The sequence below is a fragment of the Eleutherodactylus coqui genome, chromosome 11 (assembly GCF_035609145.1).
Source record: "Eleutherodactylus coqui strain aEleCoq1 chromosome 11, aEleCoq1.hap1, whole genome shotgun sequence".
NCBI lineage: Eukaryota > Metazoa > Chordata > Amphibia > Anura > Eleutherodactylidae > Eleutherodactylus > Eleutherodactylus coqui.
This window is the reverse complement of record NC_089847.1, coordinates 69,932,956-69,952,862: the sequence shown is the minus strand read 5'-3', so window position 1 is coordinate 69,952,862 and position 19,907 is coordinate 69,932,956. Positions and strand designations below refer to the sequence as shown.

The following is a 19,907-nucleotide window of genomic DNA, read 5'->3' as shown; positions in this document are numbered from 1 at the left end:
TTCAAAAGCCGTGGCTAAGTGCCGCGGGTTTTGAAGCAGCGCTTTTCCCGGTGGAAATCTGTTGAGCGAGTCGGATTCCAGGATGGGATTGGATTCCGGTGAGTGAGAACCCAGCCATAACCTTGGAGATGCTGTACAATCTAGGGGCTGTGTGTTACATTGCAGTAGTAATGATCTATACTGAACACTTTTCACAAAATTACATATCACTTAATTTTATATATTTAAATTCTTGCTCATTTCGGCCTTGGGAGTCCTGTGGATGGTCTTATTAGTGATTGACAGCCTTCCTCATATTATACATACCGTATTTAAACACTCAGAAAAGTGTACAAATGATAATCGTTCCTTTGCTTTTACATAAAGCAATGTTTGTTCATTAGTTGTTTGCTGACACCTTGTTCATAGAGGGATCTCCATGTACATTTGTTCACATATAGTTTAAATATGAACGACCGCGATATCCGACCTCTATGATCCCCTACCGATACCCGAGAATGGGGGTCAGGTGAGTCCAAGTGTGAATGGCCAATTACTTCCATGACAGCGCTTTGGCAATCTTCGACGTTGTCATTGAAGTGAAAAGAGCGGCAGCGGGCCTGCACAACCTCAGCTCCATTCACCTCTGGGACTGACCAGACCTCCGTTCTCAAGATCAAAGGGGGTCCCCGAGGTCGGACCTACAAGGATTATAAACTTATCCTCTATCCTATTTGGAACCTTGTATAACCCATTTAATAATAATGTTAGAATAAAAAAAGTTTCCCCGTATTGAAGTTACATATACACATCCAGAGTGCCCTTCCCCAAACCAAAGAAAAAAAAATAAAAAAATACACATCCAGAGTGTTGCACCCTCGTATAAATAGTATCACCTCGCTACATTCCTCTTTCCCGACATATAATCACATCAAAACCAACCCCCCCAGTACAATTAAATACAAACACTCCCCTCCTTGCAGTATAATCACATTCAGAGCTCCCCCTATTAACAAAAGCCATGCCCTCTTCACCACCTTTGGCCCTAAATCTCATGAGCTCAACTCTCAGGTGCCCCCAAATTCCTAATCACACAAACAAGACTCAGACACTTTCCCCTAAATTAGTTTTATAAGAGCCACTGATAGCAAACAGGAAGCTGGAATATGGACGGGGAGACCGGTGTGTCGTCCGGAGGCGGATAGTCTAGCAGGTATGCTTATCATGTGACATGTCTGCTAGATGTCGATAAATATTTATTTTCTTTAGGGCTGCGCGACATGGCAAGCCTGAAAACCTTGTTGCCATTTGCAAAATCTTGGTTGCCCTGGTGACCATCCTGGAGTCCTGCTGTGCTAACTTTTTCCTTAAATCCTAAATAGTTCATCTGCTGATCTCATCCTGCTCTATAACAGGCTACTGGTAGACCAGGCTGCATGTTCAACATGACAGATTCCCTTTAACTACCTTCATTATTTGCTAATTAAAAAAAACAAAAAACTATAAGGATTCTTTTTTTCTATATTTTGTACACAGTAGGGACAGCAATCTTGCCCGAGGTGCTGTTAACGGCATTCAGACATTTGCTTTACAGTAACCTCATGAGCCAAGTGAATCTGTAGTCAGATGTTCACCAATTTCTATGTGTGCATGTCTGCAGCATGCAAGGAATGGTGCTAATTGCATGATGCTGTGTGTGTGTAATATATATGCACATACACTACAGCCGCCTGCACACAAATAGGTCACATTCTGGCTGCGGAATCCAACCCTGTGCCCGGGCAGTGATCCCTGCGTACCTGTCCGTCGTCTTCGCGTGCAGGCATTCTCTGTGCTGTGGATGTGCCGGCCGTCGTGCATGCGCAGAACAGATTACCTGCGACATCGCTGACGCATATTCCTCGACCCTTCCGCAGTAAAGCTGTGGGACGGTCGGCTTTCATTGGCTTCAATGAAAGCTGCCCGTGCGGAGGTCACACAGAATCGCAGCATGCTACGATTTTCTCCTCCGTGAGCGGGGAAAAAAAATAAAAAAATTAAAATCGCAATCGATTTCCGCTCGTGGACATAAAATCACGTTTTGCCATAGCATGCTATGGCAGGTATTTGCTGCTGAATACGGGGGCGGACGTCGGCCCCGGATTTCGCAATGGGAATACAGCCGTGCGTAGGCGGCCTACAGCTCATTAATTTCAATACACCACCCAAATTGTCAGTTTTTCAGAAATGAACAAGCGAAGTCTGTATGGGATAAAGCAAATAAAATAGTTTAGATAGTCCTATACTTACCAATGCCAAAAAACAGCGGACATGTAAAAATAGCTGTCCCTGGACTAGTACATGGAACCAACATAGGCAACATGCAAGCTCTAAAGACCAACTCTTCTGTAAGAGGGGCGATCACCTGGTTACGAAGCCAACGCATGTCAGTGAAACAAAGCATCCAAAAATGAGGATCTGAAGAAAAAAAAAAAAAATAGGAAATAAAATAAATAATGAAGATGCAAACATAGTGAACAGTGCTTTCCAATATTAATGCTAATTACACACAGCAAGGTCTGAAAGTGAAGCAAGAATAACTTAATTGTAATGAAAATTGTTATCTAACAAAAACACTTACCAAATGCAATTTTCAATCCCTCAAGAAGACCCCATGGGCAATCCAGAGACAGTTGGACAAGAGGACCAAGGAACAAAATCTGCATTTGAGTAAACAGAGTGCCTTAAATAGAACCTGAAGGTGAAGCATGAAACTACTGATGGCCTTGAACGTCCTGTCTTACCATGGTAAGTAGCAGTGGTAATATTGTTGCTGGGAGAATCCCATCTACACGGAAACCCATGAGAGAGAGTATGGCTGCATCTGTCTAGAGAAGAGAACACACTGCATTTATATTCAACGAATAAGTCAATTTCAACATGTACAGAACATAGCAGGATACAATATATTACGTCTCATACAGCCAAGATGACCAAAGAGACAGAGAACCATGCTACAGTTACTATCCAAACTTCCAACACAAATGAGAATTCAACATTACTGTGGTAATGCCTTAACAGGCAGAAATCCTTTCCATAACTGTTTTTACACAGGCAAGCGCGATATGGGCTGAGAAATTCAGCCTGGTACTGCACTAGTCATCAGGCGTTTTACCCGTGGATGCAAGGCATTATTCAGGCAAAAACGCTTCACGTCGCTTCTTTGAAAGACCGATCCTCTTCTATTTCACGGGCAATAGAGGATCAGAAGTGTTTCCCATTTATTTCAAAGGAGAGGCATATGCAAAACATAATAAAAGTAGAAACACACACACACACACACACACACACAAAAAACAAAAACACATCTGCAGACTGTTGCATGCTGGGGTCGTTTTTCCCATGGCCATACCGGTAAAATGCTGCGGGACCCCGGCAGCGTTTTACCGTTATTTGTAAATAGCGCGTCTGCAAAGAGTCGGCAGAGACCGCATATGGCTGAGAGTGTATTGCGCAGTGTGATCTTTTTTCTTTTTTAATATCCCTCTTTGTTTCATTGTAAAGCTGCGTATGAAAATTCCGCCCACACACAATGTATTGTGTACGGACAGTGTTGCATATGCAGCCTATACAAATGTATAGGGCTCACACTGCGTGATACGCTGAGAAATAGAGCATGCTGCGATCTGTTTTCGGGTGCACATTAACACAGTGTCTATACACACACACAATTGGCTTTCATTGACTCAATTCACTGCTCATCACAAGGCTAAGCAACACACACGCACTAAGCGGTGAAAAAATACCCGTGGACACGAGCCCTTGCAATACTGCATGTAACAGCAGCATAATAAGTAGAAACGAGAAGGAAAAAAGGAAAAAAAAAAAGATTTGAGAAAGGAGTGTTACTGCAGACCATAGCATGTTGCTACATATACATTGCTAGAGAGAAATACTACTATTTTAAGTTTACTTACACCTTTTTTTTTTTTCATGCCAGGTGAAATAAACTGGTGATGCGAACATACCGGGGACTTTGAGGACGACTCCCAGATCAAGATTTCTGTACTGACCACTATAGACAAACATAGAGTTCCCAGCAGGGAAAGCTAGCAAACCTTTTAAAGGGAATTCGTTAGCTCTCCAGACATTTTTGTTTTAGTGAAGAGTTGTATTCTCCATTGTAGAACAATTCTGGATCATATTTTCTTATAACGCTGGGTTGTGCCGTTCCAGTTATACCTCCTAGAAATTTCTGAAAAAAACTTGACAACTGGGTGTTATCAAAACAGTCTGACACTACTACACCGCTTTGACAAGAGGAATGAAAACACTCGGTTGTCAATCCGTTCATAAATGTCATATTGGCAAGAAAAATTGCTGACCAGAAAACTTTTTTGGGTGCGGGTCATTATATACAGAAGAAGACTAGCTTGCATGGGTCTAAATCTCGGAATTTAACGGATTCCCAGCTTGCTCTAATCTTAAGGCGTATTCCTTGCGGATGGCACATCCAATGTTTCACTGCATTTAACCCCTTAGTGACAGAGCTTTTTTGTTTATTTCTATTTTTTCCTCTCCTCTTTTAAAAAAAAAGCGCAACTCATATATCCAGCGACGTCGCTGTATGAGGGCTTGTTTTTTTGCAAGATGAGTTGCATTTTTCATTGGTACTATTTAATGTACCATATAATTAGTGAAAAACATTAAAAAAAAATTCTAAGTAGAGGAAAATGAGAAGAAAAATAAAAATAAATTCCACCATCTTTTGATGTGTCTTGTTTCTATGGTACACAAACTGCAACAAAAATGACATGTTGACTTTGTTCTTTGGGTCAGTACGAATACTACGATGCCAAACTTATACATTTTCTTTTTTATGTACTACTTGTATTTTCTTTTTATTATTTTCTGTCGCAATCTTTTGCGAGCAATAGCTTTTTTATTTTTCCGTCGACATAGTTGTGCCGGACGTCCTGTAGTTTGCATTGGTACCATTTTGGAATACATACGGATTTTTGATAGCTTCTTATTGTAGACAGGGTGACCAAAAAAAAAAGAGGATTTTTTTTACTCACCGTAAAATCTCTCTCTCGTCATTGGGGGACACAGCAAAGACCGTGGGATATAGCTTCTGCCACTAGGAGGCGACACTAAGCACAAAAAGTTAGCTCCGCCCTCTGGCTATATCCCTCCTGCCGACAGCAGGCTAATTAGTTTGTCATGCCAGCAGTTGGAATAGCCATGCGGGAACAGAGAGCAACAATAGTAGTCATATGACACATCATTAAAATTTAACCTTTAATGAGTGCCGGAAGGACGCGGTCTGGTCCAAATACGTCCTCAGGCACGGACTAGGTCTAAGGTATGCAGAGCCCATCCCCTAGGGTGAACAGCCTCTAGACACGATGGTGGTACAATGTCTTCATTAATGTGGAAGGTTGACATCACCTTTGGGATAAAAGACCGCACCGGTCGCAGCACCACCCTATCCTGGTGAAAAACCGTAAAAGGTGGTTTTGCCGACAGCGCCGCAATCTCCGACACCCTGCGAAAAGAGGTAACCGCCACCAGGAAGGCGACCTCCCAGGACATCAGCCACTGCGGTATCTCCGCTAATGGTTCAAACGGATGGGCCTGTATGGCATCCAGAACCAGTTTTAGGTCCCAGGGTGGCACCGGAAACCGAAAAGGCCGGTACCTATCCCTTAAGGGAGCTGAGGCTCAGGCCCAAGTTCAACCCGTCCTGGAGAAAAGACAGGAGGCGAGCCAACGAGAAATGCCTCGGGTGTGCCCCCCTCTGCTCGCACCAGCGAAGGAATGTTTTCCACGCCCGGTGATAACGCAAAAAATTCCATGCAGGAAAAAGTGTAATCCACGCTTGCCTGCAGAGCAAAATTTGTAATCCTCTCTATTTAGTCATATTTAAAATTGCCAGGTGTACCCATCTCTAACCAGACACGTATTGGCTGCACAGAGCCCTCGTCAGTGGTAGTGAAGTGAGCAAGCTGACAGCACAGCACACCATATTCTAGTTGGAATTACCTGGTGATATACTCTCAATGACAACGGCTTTCTAGCCCTAATCATTGTTTGAATAACTGGGTCTGAGAAACCCCTGCCCTCAGTACCGTGGCCTCAACTCAGAAAACGAGACCATTAGGCCCAAGACAGACCTTCATTGCATGGCGGATCGCCAACGGTCACCGTGATAGAAGGGACAGTACTTGCTTCTGCAGCAGCTGGCATTTTGCCTCCGGGTGAGCTACTTGACCCAGAATTGTGTCGAAGCACATCCCCAGGTACACCATGCATTGTGCTGGCACAAGAGATGACCTCTTATATAGATCAGCCAGCCAAACCTGGAAGAGTGTCCAAGGCAATCTGCAGGCTCTCCAGGTTGTCCCGCTGGGTCAGGGCTTTACCAGGATGTCGTCCAGATATGGCATGGCAACGACCCCCCTGGAATGCACGAATGCCATTACTGCCACTAAGACTCTTGTAAACACCCTGGGAGCTGTTGCCAGCCCGAAAAGCAACGCCGCGAACTGGAAATGCTCCCCCTGTACCCGAATCAGAGGAAGCGCTGGTGCGCCTGATGAATGGGGATTTGTAAATATGCATCCTGGATATCTATCGAGGAAAGGAACTCCCCTGCCTCCAAGGATGCGATGACCGGTATTACAGATTCCATGCGGAAATGACGAACCGCCACCAACTTGTTCAACTTCTTTAGATATACAATCGGACAGACAGCCACCCTTTTCGGGGACCACCAAAGGATTAGTGTAGAACCCCGCGAAGTGATGCTCGGGGAGAGCTTGCACCACCCCTGCAAAATAGGGAGTGTCTACCGCCTTGAGGAAAGCTGCTGCTTTCCCTGGGTCCCCCGGGGTTCTGGACCGAAAAAAGGGACGGACATGTGGTTGCGTTAGGAACTCTATCGCATAGCCCCTGGACACGACCTCCTGCACCCAGGTATCTGAGATATGCGTCGACCAGACCTGGCTGAACTGGAGAAGCCGACCCCCCACCCTATCCGAAAACAGGTGGGGGCAGTCCCTCATGCGGAGGGCTTTTGGAACTCTTCGTAGGCTGAGGCCCACGCCAAGAGACCTTGGTTTAAAGGGAGGCCTCTTCCTTTATTCCCGCTCCTGCGGACCTTTCCTCTCCATCCTGCGAGAACTCGTCCAGCGACAGGAATGAACATCTCTGCTGCGGGGATGACCGCTTTGGACGATTCTGCGGCAAAAGCGAGCTCTTTTCACCCGTAGAAGTCATCGGGACCTGGGCTTCCCAGGCGGACATGCTGGCTGAGGGCCACCATCTGACGAGAGCAGGAACATTCACAGCTTAGAATGCCCGTTGACCCTCTGAGATGAGCCCGACTAGCTCGGCGCCAAAAAGGCGAGATCCTCCAAAGGGCATATTGATTAACGACCCCTTTGAAGAAGCATCTGCATCCCACGATTTTAACCATAGGCTCCGCGAGTTGCCATTGGTGCCGCAGAGGCCCGAGCCACACGTTTGGCTGCATCTGCTGTGCCTGGCAAATTCCCGGGAGAAGCCCCTTCAAGGACTCCCCCTCGTAACAGTTTTGCCCAGTCAGTAATAGCCTTACTGACCCGGGAAGAGGAAAACACAGGCTTAAGAGCCGACCTAGCCGCCTCGAAAACAGTCTTCGCCAACGCCTTGACCTTTCAATCCTTGGAATCTCTGAGATAGATGGACTCCGCCGTAGGCAGCATAATAGGTTTAGACAGGCGAGAGATAGGCGGATCAACTAGTGGTGGGATCGACCACTTCTCCTAATTATTGCGAGAAGAGGTATTTCCCGTCCAAGTAACCCAACTTGGAAAAAAAAACCGCTTATCCCGGTGCCTTCCACTCCTTAGATAGGACCTTGTCAAAGGCCTCATGGGCAGAAAAGGTTTTCAGGAAGCGTCTGGGCTGCCTAAAAGAAAAAGATATCCCAGACGCCTGTGGCTCTTGCTCAGTGAGCTGAAACATATCACCTAAGCTCTCCACCATCGCCGAAAATCTAAGGACCTGATCCTCCTCCATGACAAAGTCTGAGGAGGATTCAGACCAATCCTCGTCCGAACAGACCTTCTCTGCCGACGATCGACGCAACCTCGTACCCAAGGAGTGCAAAAACGACGAGGAGGATGGAGACCGGGGGCCTTTCCCGTCTTCACCGACGGCCGCGCTGCGAGCCATCTCTGTTTCTCTCACGTGAACCGGAAGCGTCCTGTGCCAACTTCTCCAAAAATCGCACCAGACGCCCGAGTGAGGATCGACCCTGCAAGGGACAAGGAGCGGGCCCACTCCAGCTCGGCCATAAATGGGGGCTGAACGGGGGAGGGGTGCTTTGCACTGTCACTTGTTTCGCTGGGGAACAGTCTCTACAAAATAGCTCAGCCTGTCCGCATGCGAACTCTAGGTTACAGCGTGAGCAAGCAAAGTGCGTTACTGTTGCTGTCCCTGGTCCAGCCTCCAGAACTCTGGGGTCGGACATGGTGCTGAGATTTCAACCTGGCAAAAAGCTGCAAACTATCCTCCTCTATGCCAACCGCCGGCAGAAGGGATGAGCAGCAAGAGGGGAGAGATAGCCGCCAGGCAGCTTACCCTGGGTCCTTGTCGAGGTCTGGGGAGCCGCTGGGTCGAGAGCCTGCAGATGCTGAAGAGGCCTCCTGGAGCTTTGACTTGTACTGCACACCAGCCTGAGCAAGCACAGCAGCAAGCACAGCAGCAAGGAGTGGAGGCGCAGGGCAGTCTCAATCTTTGGCGCGGTCTCCCGATATGCTGCATCACTACATCATCCCTCCTCACAATCCTAAGAGAGGAAGGGAGGGGATGGGGAGGGGCGCCGTGCATCACAACGAGGCCACGCCCCCTGCACCGCAAGGCCACGCCTGGCGCCACGAAGCCACGCCCCCTATGACGCGAGACCACGCCTTATACTTTGTTTCGTGAAGCCGCGCCCCGTGCGTCACTAGGGGCGTGGTCAAGTCGGAGCCACGCTCCCAGGGCTGCATAGAAGCCCCCTATTGTGCCCCATATGCTGCAAGAGTGCCCCCAATTGCCAGGAGCCCAAGACCCGGGCGGCACTATGTCAACGCGCTGTGCTAATAAGGTGTCTCGGCGGGACACAACCGCGTGTAGCCATGCCCACTCAGCGTGCTAGTGCCCTGATACCAGCACCAGAACACCACCAGGTAAGCCATCAACCAGAAACAGCCCCCCGCGCTGCCCGCGAGCTCAAAGGGAGCAAAGGGAGAGATTAACCTGCCAGCCGCTGCACTATAATATGGGCACGCTAGCGCTTACCCTACGCCATGCTGCCCGATGCCCAGGGCTGCACAGAGCGCGACATACAGGGAGAGCCAAGGGAAGGGGAAAGGGAAGGTCGCCAGCGCATACTCACCTCTTGCGTCCTTGCTGGTGGAAATAGCGGCTCCCCAGTTCCAGCAGCCTACCCCTATAACATCGCCTGCCCATGAGAAGGGGATGCGGCCCTCTGCACCAAACGGGGGGCTCTCGCTGGCGGGCCACATGCAGATATATATGAATCGGATGTGCCACCTTTTCTTCTGAGGCGGGCCGGGCAAGAAGCAACCTGTACGGGACCCCTGAACCTCAATGGAGGATTAAAATGCCAGTGTCAGAGTTGACAGGTGTATTTAAAAGGCTTAACAACCCCGAATTACGTGCGGCCCATCGATGCTGTTGCCGCCGGTCATCAGCTGTAAGAAACAGCCGGCACCCGGGATGTATCAAGGCAAGTCGCCCCGCGATCACCCTTCATATACATCCTGCATCTGCAAGACATAAAAACACTAGAGGGCCATCACTAAGGGGTTAGCACCAAAACTTTAAATTTCACACGGGCACAGTTCTTCCCATCCAGGATTAAAGCTAAGCATACCTTTGCAGGATTTTTTTTTTCACTTAAATGAATGCATTTTAGGCTGATAATCATCCTTGCTTTAGAGTTTAATTAAAAATGTTGCACCATTTGTCTTCTGCAGCTTCTACATATCACTAGATATAGACACTACAGTCTATGGGCCGTTTTACACATAAGGAGTGTGGGGAAAACGATGCCCGACACTTGTCCCTGTGATGCTTGCAGAGGAGCAAGCATTGCTGGATCGCTCACAGCGCGGCAGGCAGGGAGGCTGGAGGAGAGCTCTCCTCCCCTGTCCCCCTCTATTCACTGTAAGTAGCGGTCGTTCAGTACTGAACGACTGTCGTTTAGACCGAACAATGTGTCGTTCAGATTTAAAGCTGCCTAAAAGTGAAGGACTAATAATAATAAATAATAATCTTTATTTGTATAGCCCCAACTTCTCTTCCAATCGTTCCGTTTCTGCATACTTACACGGGACAATTATCGTTCAAGACCCCGCAGGAGAATGATAATAGTCTCGTGTAAAAGGGTTTTTAGCCTGAGTAGTAGATATGTCAGTAAAGTTGGACTGACAGCTTAATTTTCTACTGCTCCCTCTTTTCCGGCACCTTATCAGCTAAAATTTTATGACAACAGAATTTAAACGGCCTGACAAAGGGAGGGGGCTCCCTGTCACTCAAAAGAGATTGCAATAGTCCAATTTATAAAATTTATCAAATTATTTGTCAAAAGTGAATGTAGTCAAAAAACAAAATATGCAATGTCAGAACAATGCTCATTTTCCATTTCTCCCCACTTAGAAACGTCTTCTAATACGTTAAAGGTAGAGATGAGCGAGCACCAAAATGCTCGGGTCCTCGGTATTCGAAGCGAGCGTTTCGTAAAATTCAAGAGCTCTATTCAAGTAACGAACCCCATTGACTTCAATGGGAGACTCAAGCATTTTTGTATGAGACCCGCCAGTTGCCGAGCTGTGTTTTTTTTTTTGTTCTCTCTCTACCCCTCTCCCTCTCTCTCCTCCGCCAAGCCAGCCACAAACTACCGCTGATGTGTGCAGTGTCGCAGCGGGGAGGGGCCAAAAGTGGGGCGGGGTCGAACACGGCGTGATGCTCGCTCGGGTAGCAAGCACCATTGAGTATGTTAATACTCGAACCAGCATCAAGCTAGGAAGAGTATGTTCGCTCAACTCTAATTAAAAGGTACCATTAAAAAATAAATAAATAAAATTTAAAAGCACACAACTTGTCCCACAAAAGAAAAAGAAAGAAACAACAGCAACATAAAAAAAAAAAAACACATCCTTATGGTATTTTGAAAGTGAGGGATGAAAAAATAAATAAATTAATTTAAAAAAAAAGGGAGGGGGTTAAAGGAAAAGTCCATCTTTTAAAGGGAGCCTGTCACCTACTTTTAGCCATATTAGCTAAGCTTATGGGCTGAAAGTAGGTAACCACCGAGTTTGGGGATATAAGTTATGACTCTGGATATAAGACCAGAGATTGGAGCTGCAGGAAGATAATTTGCATATTCTCTGTGCATTCTGGGAAGAGCAAAGAATCACTGTAAGCAGGAAGACTGCTGAGCCTAGCTGCTCGGAGGATATAGCTTGTGTCTCTACTGGAGAAAAAGGTGCCTAGTCTTCAAAAGAGAATAGCTACATTGAAACTTATTAACCCTTTCCAAGCCAATGTCGGGCCTGCCCCGACATCATTTCCCTCCACAGCTCCGATGTCGGGACAGGCCCGACACTGCAGGAGTGCATCTTCACCCAATCATCAGACATATTGGGTGCAGATACACTCCTGTACTGATCCTCATCAAGCACCACTGAGGAGAAGGCAGAAAGGGTTAAAAACCCTCTCTGCCTTCTCCTTTACACATTACATAGCGCTCAATTAGCGCTATGTAATGCACGAGATTCCGCCCGGCGATCGCGTGACCGCCGGTGTTACCTGACACCCAGCGGTCACATGAACGCTGAGCCGGGAGCCTGCACCGGGGGGGGGGGGGGGGGAGAGAGACCTGCTTACCTGTCCGGCGTCTTCCGCATTCTCCCTTCTGCCTCCCGGAGCAGCGATCATGTGACCACTGGGTGCCACCTGACCCCAACGGTCACATGATTGCCGAGCCTGGAGGCAGAAGGGAGAATGCGGAAGACGCCGGACAGGTAAGCAGGTCCCTCCACGGTGCAGTGAGCACCTGCACCCTCCTGAACTCTGTCGGTTCAGGAGGGTGCAGGGAAAATGTATTTTTTCTCATCCATTCTCCCCAGCTCCAATTTATTTGGAGCTGGGGAGAATGGATGAGAAAAAATAAATGGATTGGAAAGGGTTAAGGAAGGTGAGGCTTTCCTAGTAGAAGAAAGTCTTCAAAATGTTGAAGGAAAAGAAAGGTCCAGTGTACCTGCAGAAGCAGAGGAATGAAAGCATGTAACTCAAAGAAGCAGGAGGATCAGAAGCTAGCCAGCACCCATACTGATCGGGACCCAGTAACAGGTTCTCACACAGGGGGCCTGGTACAGCTTCCTAAGCAGAAGGAGAAAGAGGTACTGCAAGAAAGGACTTTACCTACAAAGTACTGTGTAGTTACTGTGGAGTGGTGGTTGTGCAGGATTCCCTATTGAGAGGAACAGAGGCCGCTGCCTGCAGACCTGACATCTCACAAGAAGTGGGCTATCTTTTAGGTGCACAAATCAAAAGATGTGTCTGATAGGCTGTCAAGACTCTTTAGTCCTACAGAAGACCACCCATTCCTACTAATACATGTAGGGACAAATGACACTGCAAAAAAGGACCTTGCAAGTATCTGCAGAGACTTTGAAGACATTGGAAAGAAGGTGAAGGAACTAGGAGCACGGGTGGTCTTCTCATCCATCCTCCCAGTAGATGGCCATGGAATAAGAAGAGGGTTCTAGAAGTGAACAACTAGCTACGTCGATGGTGCCGTTAGCAAAGATTTGGATTTCTAGACCATGGAGTGAATTACCTATACGATGGACTGCTTGCTAGAGATGGGTTGCACCTTACAAAAAACAGGTAAGCATATACTTGGTGGGCGCCATGCTTCATTCATTAGGAGAACTTTAAACTAGAATATGGGAAGGGAGGTGAAAGGCCAGGTAAAAATATCCAGTTTGTTAATACATTTGAGAACCTCGCTATTAGAAGTGAAAAGGAAGAACAAAAGACAAAACAAATCTGAACGAAAGTAAAGGAGCAAGATACACGAATCACAAACTAAAATGTTTTTACACAAATGCCAAGAGGATGGGAAACAAACATGGAGAATTGGAGCTCCTAAACCAGGAAGAGAAATATGATATCATAGGCAACACAGAAACTTGGTGGAATGATACATATGATTAGAATACAAGGCTTGAAGGATACAACTTATTTATAAGTAACAGACCTAAAAAAAGGGGAGGAAGTGTTGCGTTTTATATTAGATAAACATTAATCTCCACAGAGATTAAAACTTCAGAGCATGGTATTTCTAGACATGCAGAAACTGTTTGGGTAAGAATACAAGGAGAGAACAAGCATTTACTATAGGCCACCTGGATAAGCAGAATATATTGATGAACTCTTTCTACATCAAATGGCCAAGCTCTCAAAGAAGCATGACACAGTGATCATGGGAGATTTTAAAGGGGTTGTCCCGCGGCAGCAAGTGGGTCTATACACTTCTGTATGGCCATAATAATGCACTTTGTAATGTACATTGTGCATTAATTATGAGCCATACAGAAGTTATAAAAAGTTTTATACTTACCTGCTCCGTTGCTGGCGTCCTCGTTCCCATGGAGCCGACTAATTTTCGCCCTCCGATGGCCAAATTAGCCGCGCTTGCGCAGTCCGGGTCTTCTGCTCTCTTCAATGGAGCCGCTCGTGCAGAATGCCGGCTCCGTGTAGCTCCGCCCCGTCACGTGCCGATTCCAGCCAATCAGGAGGCTGGAATCGGCAATGGACCGCACAGAAGAGCTGCGGTCCACGGAGGGAGCAGACCCCGGCGGCCATCTTCAGCAGGTAAGTATGAAGACGCCGGACCGCCGGGATTCAGGTAAGCGCTGAGCGGTTTGTTTTTTTAACCCCTGCATCGGGGTTGTCTCGCGCCGAACAGAGGGGGGGGTTAAAAAAAAAAAAAAAAAAAACACAGTTTCGGCGCGGGACAACCCCTTTAACTATCCAGACATTTGTTGGGAATCTCTCTCAGGTAAAAGTAATGGATCCAAAAAATTCTTATCCACAATGCTGACAACTTTATCTTCCAAAAGGTACAAGAGAAAACAAGGGGATCTGCTATCTTGGACCTAATTCTTACCAACAGGGAAGGAATGGTTGAAGAAGGGGTGGCTGGGACCTTAGGAGGCAGTAATCATGCTATCCTTAAATTTTGGATAAAAAGGGGAGGAAGACCTGAGAAAAAAAATCAGACCTCAAGGTTAGATTTCAGAAAGGCAGATTTTAATGAACTCAGAAAGAGGATAGGAAGAATCCAATGGCTGGATGTTCTTAAGGACAGAAATGTCCAAGAAGGTTGGGAAATATTGTGAAAAGAGATTCTCAAAGCACAATCATTAAAGAATCTGGGAATGTTTAGCTTGCAAAAAAGAAGGCTGAGAGGAGACTTAATAGCTTCTAGAAAATATCTGAAAGGCTGTCACAGTGCAGAGGGATCAGCCCTATTCTCATTTGCACAAGGAAAGACTAGAAGCAATGGGATGAAACAAAGCGAGGAGACACAAATTAGATATTAGAAAAGAAAAAAAAAAAAAAAAAACTTTCTGATAGTGAGGGTGATCAAAGAGTGGAACAGATTACCATGGGAGGTGGTGGTGAGTTCTCCTTTAACCCCTTAGTGACCAAGCCTGTTTGCGCCTTAATGACCAGGCCAAATTTTGCAAATCTGACATGTGTCACTTTAACATGGAAAAACACCAGAAAGGTTTTGTATATCCAAGCGATTCTGACATTGTTTTTTCGCCACATGTTGTGCTTCATTTAGGCGGAAAAAATAGACCGATAGAAATTCTGTTTATTTATTAAAAGCGCCAAAATTGGGAAAATTTTGAAAAAAAATCGTCATTTTTTCACATTTCCAACTGCAATATCTTAAATATGTGCAAACATAATATAGAAATTTTTGCTAAGATTTATATTTCCACCCGTTTACTTTATTTTGGGCGCACATTGGAAAAACTTTCGTTTTTTTTTTAACTATTTAGGAGACGTACAAATTTAACATTACTTTTTAGCATTTTGAGGAACACTTTGTTTTCCTATACCAAGCCGAGATTGGAAAGGCTCATGAGTGTCAGAATAGATACCCCCCCAAATGACCTCATTTTAAAAACTACACCCCTTAATGTATTCACTGAGGGGTGTCATGAGTATTTTGACCCCACAGGTTTTTTTCAGGAATTAATTCAATTTAGAGGAGAAAAAGTAAAATTTCATATTTTTGCAAATCTGTCATTTTAAAGACATATTTTTTTCCTATAGTTTACATGAAAATCAGGATTTACACCCCAAAATGGATACCCCTATTTCTCCCGTGTTCAGAAATATACCCATTGTGGCCCTATTGTTATATCTGAGTCCACAACGGGGCCCAAAATGAAAGGAGTAGTCAGTGTCTTTCAAAACAGAAATTTTGCTTGAAGTCCTTTTAGGCCCCATAGCACACATGTAGAGTTCTTGAGCGCCCAAAACCATAGAAAACCCCCACAAATGACCCCATTTTGAAAACTAGACCCCTTAAGGAATTTATCTAGGGGTGTACTGCATATTTTGACCCCACAGTTTTTGAATGAATTCAAACCAAGCAAAAGGAAAAAATTGTGATTTTCATTTTTTCGGCAATTCTGTCATTTTAAAAACAGCTTTTTTTCTACAGCACACATATGAAGGAAGACTTGCACCCAAAAATGGATACCCCTGTTTGTCCCGTGTTCAGAGACATACCCATTGTGGCCCTAATCTTATGTCTGGATACACAACGGAGCCCAAAATGAAAGGAGCGACCGGTGGCTTTCGGAACACAAATTTTGCTTGAAGTCCTTTTAGGCCCCATTGCCCACTTGTAGAGTTCTTGAGCGCCCAAAACCATATAGAACCCCCACAAATGACCCCATTTTGAAAACTAGACCCCTTAACGAATTTATCTAGGGATGTACTGCATATTTTGACCCCACAGTTTTTGAATAAATTCAAGCAAAGCAAAAGGAAAAAATTTGGATTTTTGTTTTTTTGGCAATTCTGTCATTTTAAAAAACGCTTTTTTTGTACAGCACACATATGAAGGAAGACTTACACCCCAAAATGGATACCCCTGTTTGTGCTGTTTTCAGAAATATACCCATTGTGGCCCTAATCTTATGTCCGCATGCACAACGGGGCCCAAAATAAAAGGAGTAATCGGTGGCTTTCAGAACATAGATTTTGCTTGAAGTCCTTTTAGGCCCCATTGCCCACTTGTAGAGTTCTTGAGCGCCCAAAACCATATAGAACCCCCACAAATGACCCCATTTTGAAAACTAGACCCCTTAACGAATTTATCTAGGGATGTACTGCATATTTTGACCCCACAGTTTTTGAATAAATTCAAGCAAAGCAAAAGGAAAAAAATAGGATTTTCATTTTTTGGGCTATTGTGTCAATTTAAAAACAGGTTTTTTTGTACAGCACACATATAAATGAAGGCTTTCACCCCAAAATCGATACCCCCGTTTGTCCCGAGTTCAGAAACATACCCATTGTGGCCCTAATCTACTTACAGGACGCATGGCAAGGCCTATAAAGGAGGAAACACCTGTTGGATTTTAGGGCACAACTGAATAAATCCCAGGCCCCATTGCTTATTTGTACAGAATAAAGATTGACTCCCTAAAAATCCCCCCCCCCCCCCCCTCCGCACCCTTTTTGGCGTTCGCAAATCTTAGATAAAAGTAAAAATGTGAACTGTGTAGTATTTCCGAAGACAGGGGTAATTACGGAGGCTGGTTGGAATGGGCCCATGGGGCAATAAAACCGGGTATTCCCCCCCCCCCCCCTCCTCTCATGCTTTTTGGGGGTATTTCATGACCTCAGTGGCGGGTATGGGGTGTAAAAAGTGGCGTTCTGTGAGTCTCCGTAAGCTTGATGAGGTGCGGCGGTCTCACACAGAAGGCGCTCAACAAGGTGCTCCTGGAACTGCAGGAACGCGAGCGTTCCCGGGGCTTCTTGTAAAATACGTATCACAGGTAGCGGTCTGAATAACGCCGGGCTCACGCGGGTGCAGGCGGAATCCGCTTGCGGAGGCCCACAGCGGATCCCATCTGTGAGCCGGCTGTGACCCTGCGTATGGCTGCGTAATGTACTGCGCATAACTGCGTACTCACACAGGCGGTCATGCACAGTACACCTTCGTTTGTATTTCCCGCACCATCGCTTAGCGATGACGCGGGTACCCGCAGCCCGTATACAATGTAGTTGCGTATGGGCTGCGGGTATATCCGCGACCATGGAGCACAATGGGCTCTATGTTGCCGATATCCGCAGTAAAATAGAACCTGCTGAATTCTCTTTTCTGCGCGTGGATTACGCAATTCCGACCCGCTAATGTGAGCGGAATTGTGTAATCCAATGCGATTGATCTGCGTAATACCGTGGATCAGAAGCATGCAGAATCCGTAATTCCTATGCGGTCATGTGAGACCGGCCTAAGGTAGATCGCTACCTTTTTATCACGTGACCGGGGACCGCTCAACGAGGCCGCCGGTCACTGCTCCAGGCTCTCGGCGACCGTTGGTCGCTGGGAGCAAGGAGATTTTAAGTTTCCTGGGCTCCCTGACTCCTGCGCATGTGTCCGGCTTTTTGCCGGCAATCGCATGTGCAGAATCCTGGAAGGTCCACGGAGGAAGATCGCGTCGTGGTTCAAATACGGAGGCCTCCGGTAAAAAGTTTCATCTCCTCTCACCGATCGCATCAGTGAGGGGAGATGAAACTTCAAATTTTTTTTTTAACTTTTACGTGATCGGCATTATTGGATAATGGCGAACACGTGACCAGGAACCGCTCACCGCGGACCCCCATTAAATCTCCATGCTCTTGGCTACGTTTTGTAGCCAGGAGCAGGGAGAATTTAAATTATCCTGGCAATCCACAGCTTTTGCGCATGCGCCCGCCATTTTGGCGACGGGCGCGTGTGCAGAAGCTGTGGTAAGGTCCGCGGATAAATCTGGGGGCCTTAGGTACGTACTTTCATCCTCCCTCACGGATATGATCCATGAGGGGAGATGAAACGTACGCTTTTTAAACTTTTTTTTTTTTTACTTTTTTACACTTTTTTTTCACTTTACATGATCACTGTCATCCATTGGATGACAGTGATCATGTCCCCGGTATAATCTCTCTGCTCCTAGCTACACATGGCAGCCAGGAGCAGAGGGATTTTAAATTCCCCGGGGCTCGAGCCCGTCTGTGCACGCGCCCGATGTCAATCATCGGGCACGCATTCGCAGACGGGGATTCGGGTCCCGGGACATCGGGACACCGCTGAGGACTGGGGGTGAGTATTTTCACCTCCCCTCATGGATCCGATCCATGAGGGGAGGTGAAACTGACTTTTTTAAAACTTTTTTTTAACTTTTTCGCGATTGCCGCTAACCATTGGATAACGGCGATCGCGGTACCGGGGACCGCTCACCGCAGTCGCCGCTGACATCTCCTGCCTCCCGGCTACCTACAGGAGCCGGGAGATTTTAAATCTCCCGCGCCACCGGGCCTTCTGCGCATGCGGCTGACATAATGCCGCCTGGCGCGCATGTGCAGAAGACCGGCTTCGGGCCCCGGAGCGGCAGGAGAGCGGGGAGCAGCGTGCCGGACCTGGGTGAGTAATTTCAGCTGCTCCGATGGACCCGATCCATCAGAGCAGCTGAATCTTTAACTTTTGTGTACTTTTATTTACTTTTTTTGCGATCGGCGCTATCCATTGCATAGCGCCGATCGCAATGCCGGGGGGGGGGGGGGGTGTCCGAACAGCTCGGGATGACAGCTCCATGCTGTCAGCTACCTGCGGACACCGACAGCATGGAGCTGTCACGTCCACAGCCCGAGGGGCATTATTCTCTGCAGGAAGCATGTTTTTACGTCCTCAGAGAATAGAGCCCACTTCGGGAGGACGTAAAAACACTATGGGCTGGTCGTTAAGGGGTTAATGGAAGTGTTCAAACAAAGGCTGGACACATATCTGTCTGGAAGGATTTAGTGAATCTAGCACTGAGCAGGGGGTTGGACCAGATGACCTTCCAACTCTACCATTCTATGATTCTATGAAGTTCCCCTGGCATCACTGCTGAAAGCACTAAATAGTCCCCTGTTCCAATTTTATAATGCGCTGACTACTTAGCAGCACAGCTCGATATACTGCGCGGCTGCTTCCAGCGCCATATCAGGGGTGAGGCATCCTGCACTCAGCGGGTTACCTATATATAGCCCATAAGCTTAGCAATTCCTATATTAGTGAAGTCACGCTGCCATGTCTTCTGCCCCTTGCATAAGATTGCTGAAGATGGAGGGGCATGTGACTAGACACATCATTGAACCACCTCCACAGTAACAACTGCACACAGGAAACTAGTGCAGGCTCAGTAGAGAACAATGGTTGATCCCTTTACCACATTAATGGTGGTGTTGCAACTTTTTTGGGGGAAAAAAAAAATAAATAAATCGTGCGCATTTTTCAAGCAAGAGTTTACTACAGCAGTTTTTTTTCTACTCGTGGTGGAAAAAAAAACAAAAAAAAACAAAACACCACATTCACATTAGCTGCAGATCAATAGGGAATTACAAACAATGTTTTTTCCACCACACTTTTGGTGCATTTTTTGGGGGGTGCACATTGTTTTCTTAGCTAACTGCAACAAGCTCTAGTGTGCCAGATATGGCTTTTTTTGTGTTTTCTGATAGACTTTTCTATAGGGAAAAAGAAAAAAAATGCATGCAAAATAGGCAGAAATTTCATGTTATTTTTTTCTTTTAATTTCGTATGGTCTTAA

The 19,907-nt window shown here is 46.4% G+C and overlaps 1 protein-coding gene and 1 long non-coding RNA gene across 4 annotated transcripts in view; one reads left to right on the top strand and one right to left on the bottom strand.

The window, feature by feature from the left end:
- The window catches only part of LOC136581881 (uncharacterized), a 41,711-nt gene extending 36,973 nt beyond the window's left edge, over positions 1-4,738 (top strand). Inside the window, exons 2-3 of one of the 2 annotated variants that reach the window (XR_010787098.1) lie at positions 2,625-2,766; positions 3,959-4,738. This is a non-coding gene — a long non-coding RNA (uncharacterized lncRNA). The remainder of the gene's footprint in view (positions 1-2,624; positions 2,767-3,958) is intronic. The other variant, XR_010787099.1, reaches the window with a different exon arrangement.
- Positions 1-19,907, bottom strand: part of RCE1 (Ras converting CAAX endopeptidase 1) — a 46,569-nt gene that overhangs the window by 23,334 nt on the left and 3,328 nt on the right. For both annotated transcript variants that reach the window (XM_066582524.1, XM_066582525.1), the window contains exons 3-5: positions 2,763-2,846; positions 2,600-2,678; positions 2,269-2,436 (exon numbers count right to left, since the gene is read on the bottom strand). In XM_066582524.1, coding sequence (XP_066438621.1) covers positions 2,269-2,436; positions 2,600-2,678; positions 2,763-2,846 — 331 coding nt within the window. The remainder of the gene's footprint in view (positions 1-2,268; positions 2,437-2,599; positions 2,679-2,762; positions 2,847-19,907) is intronic.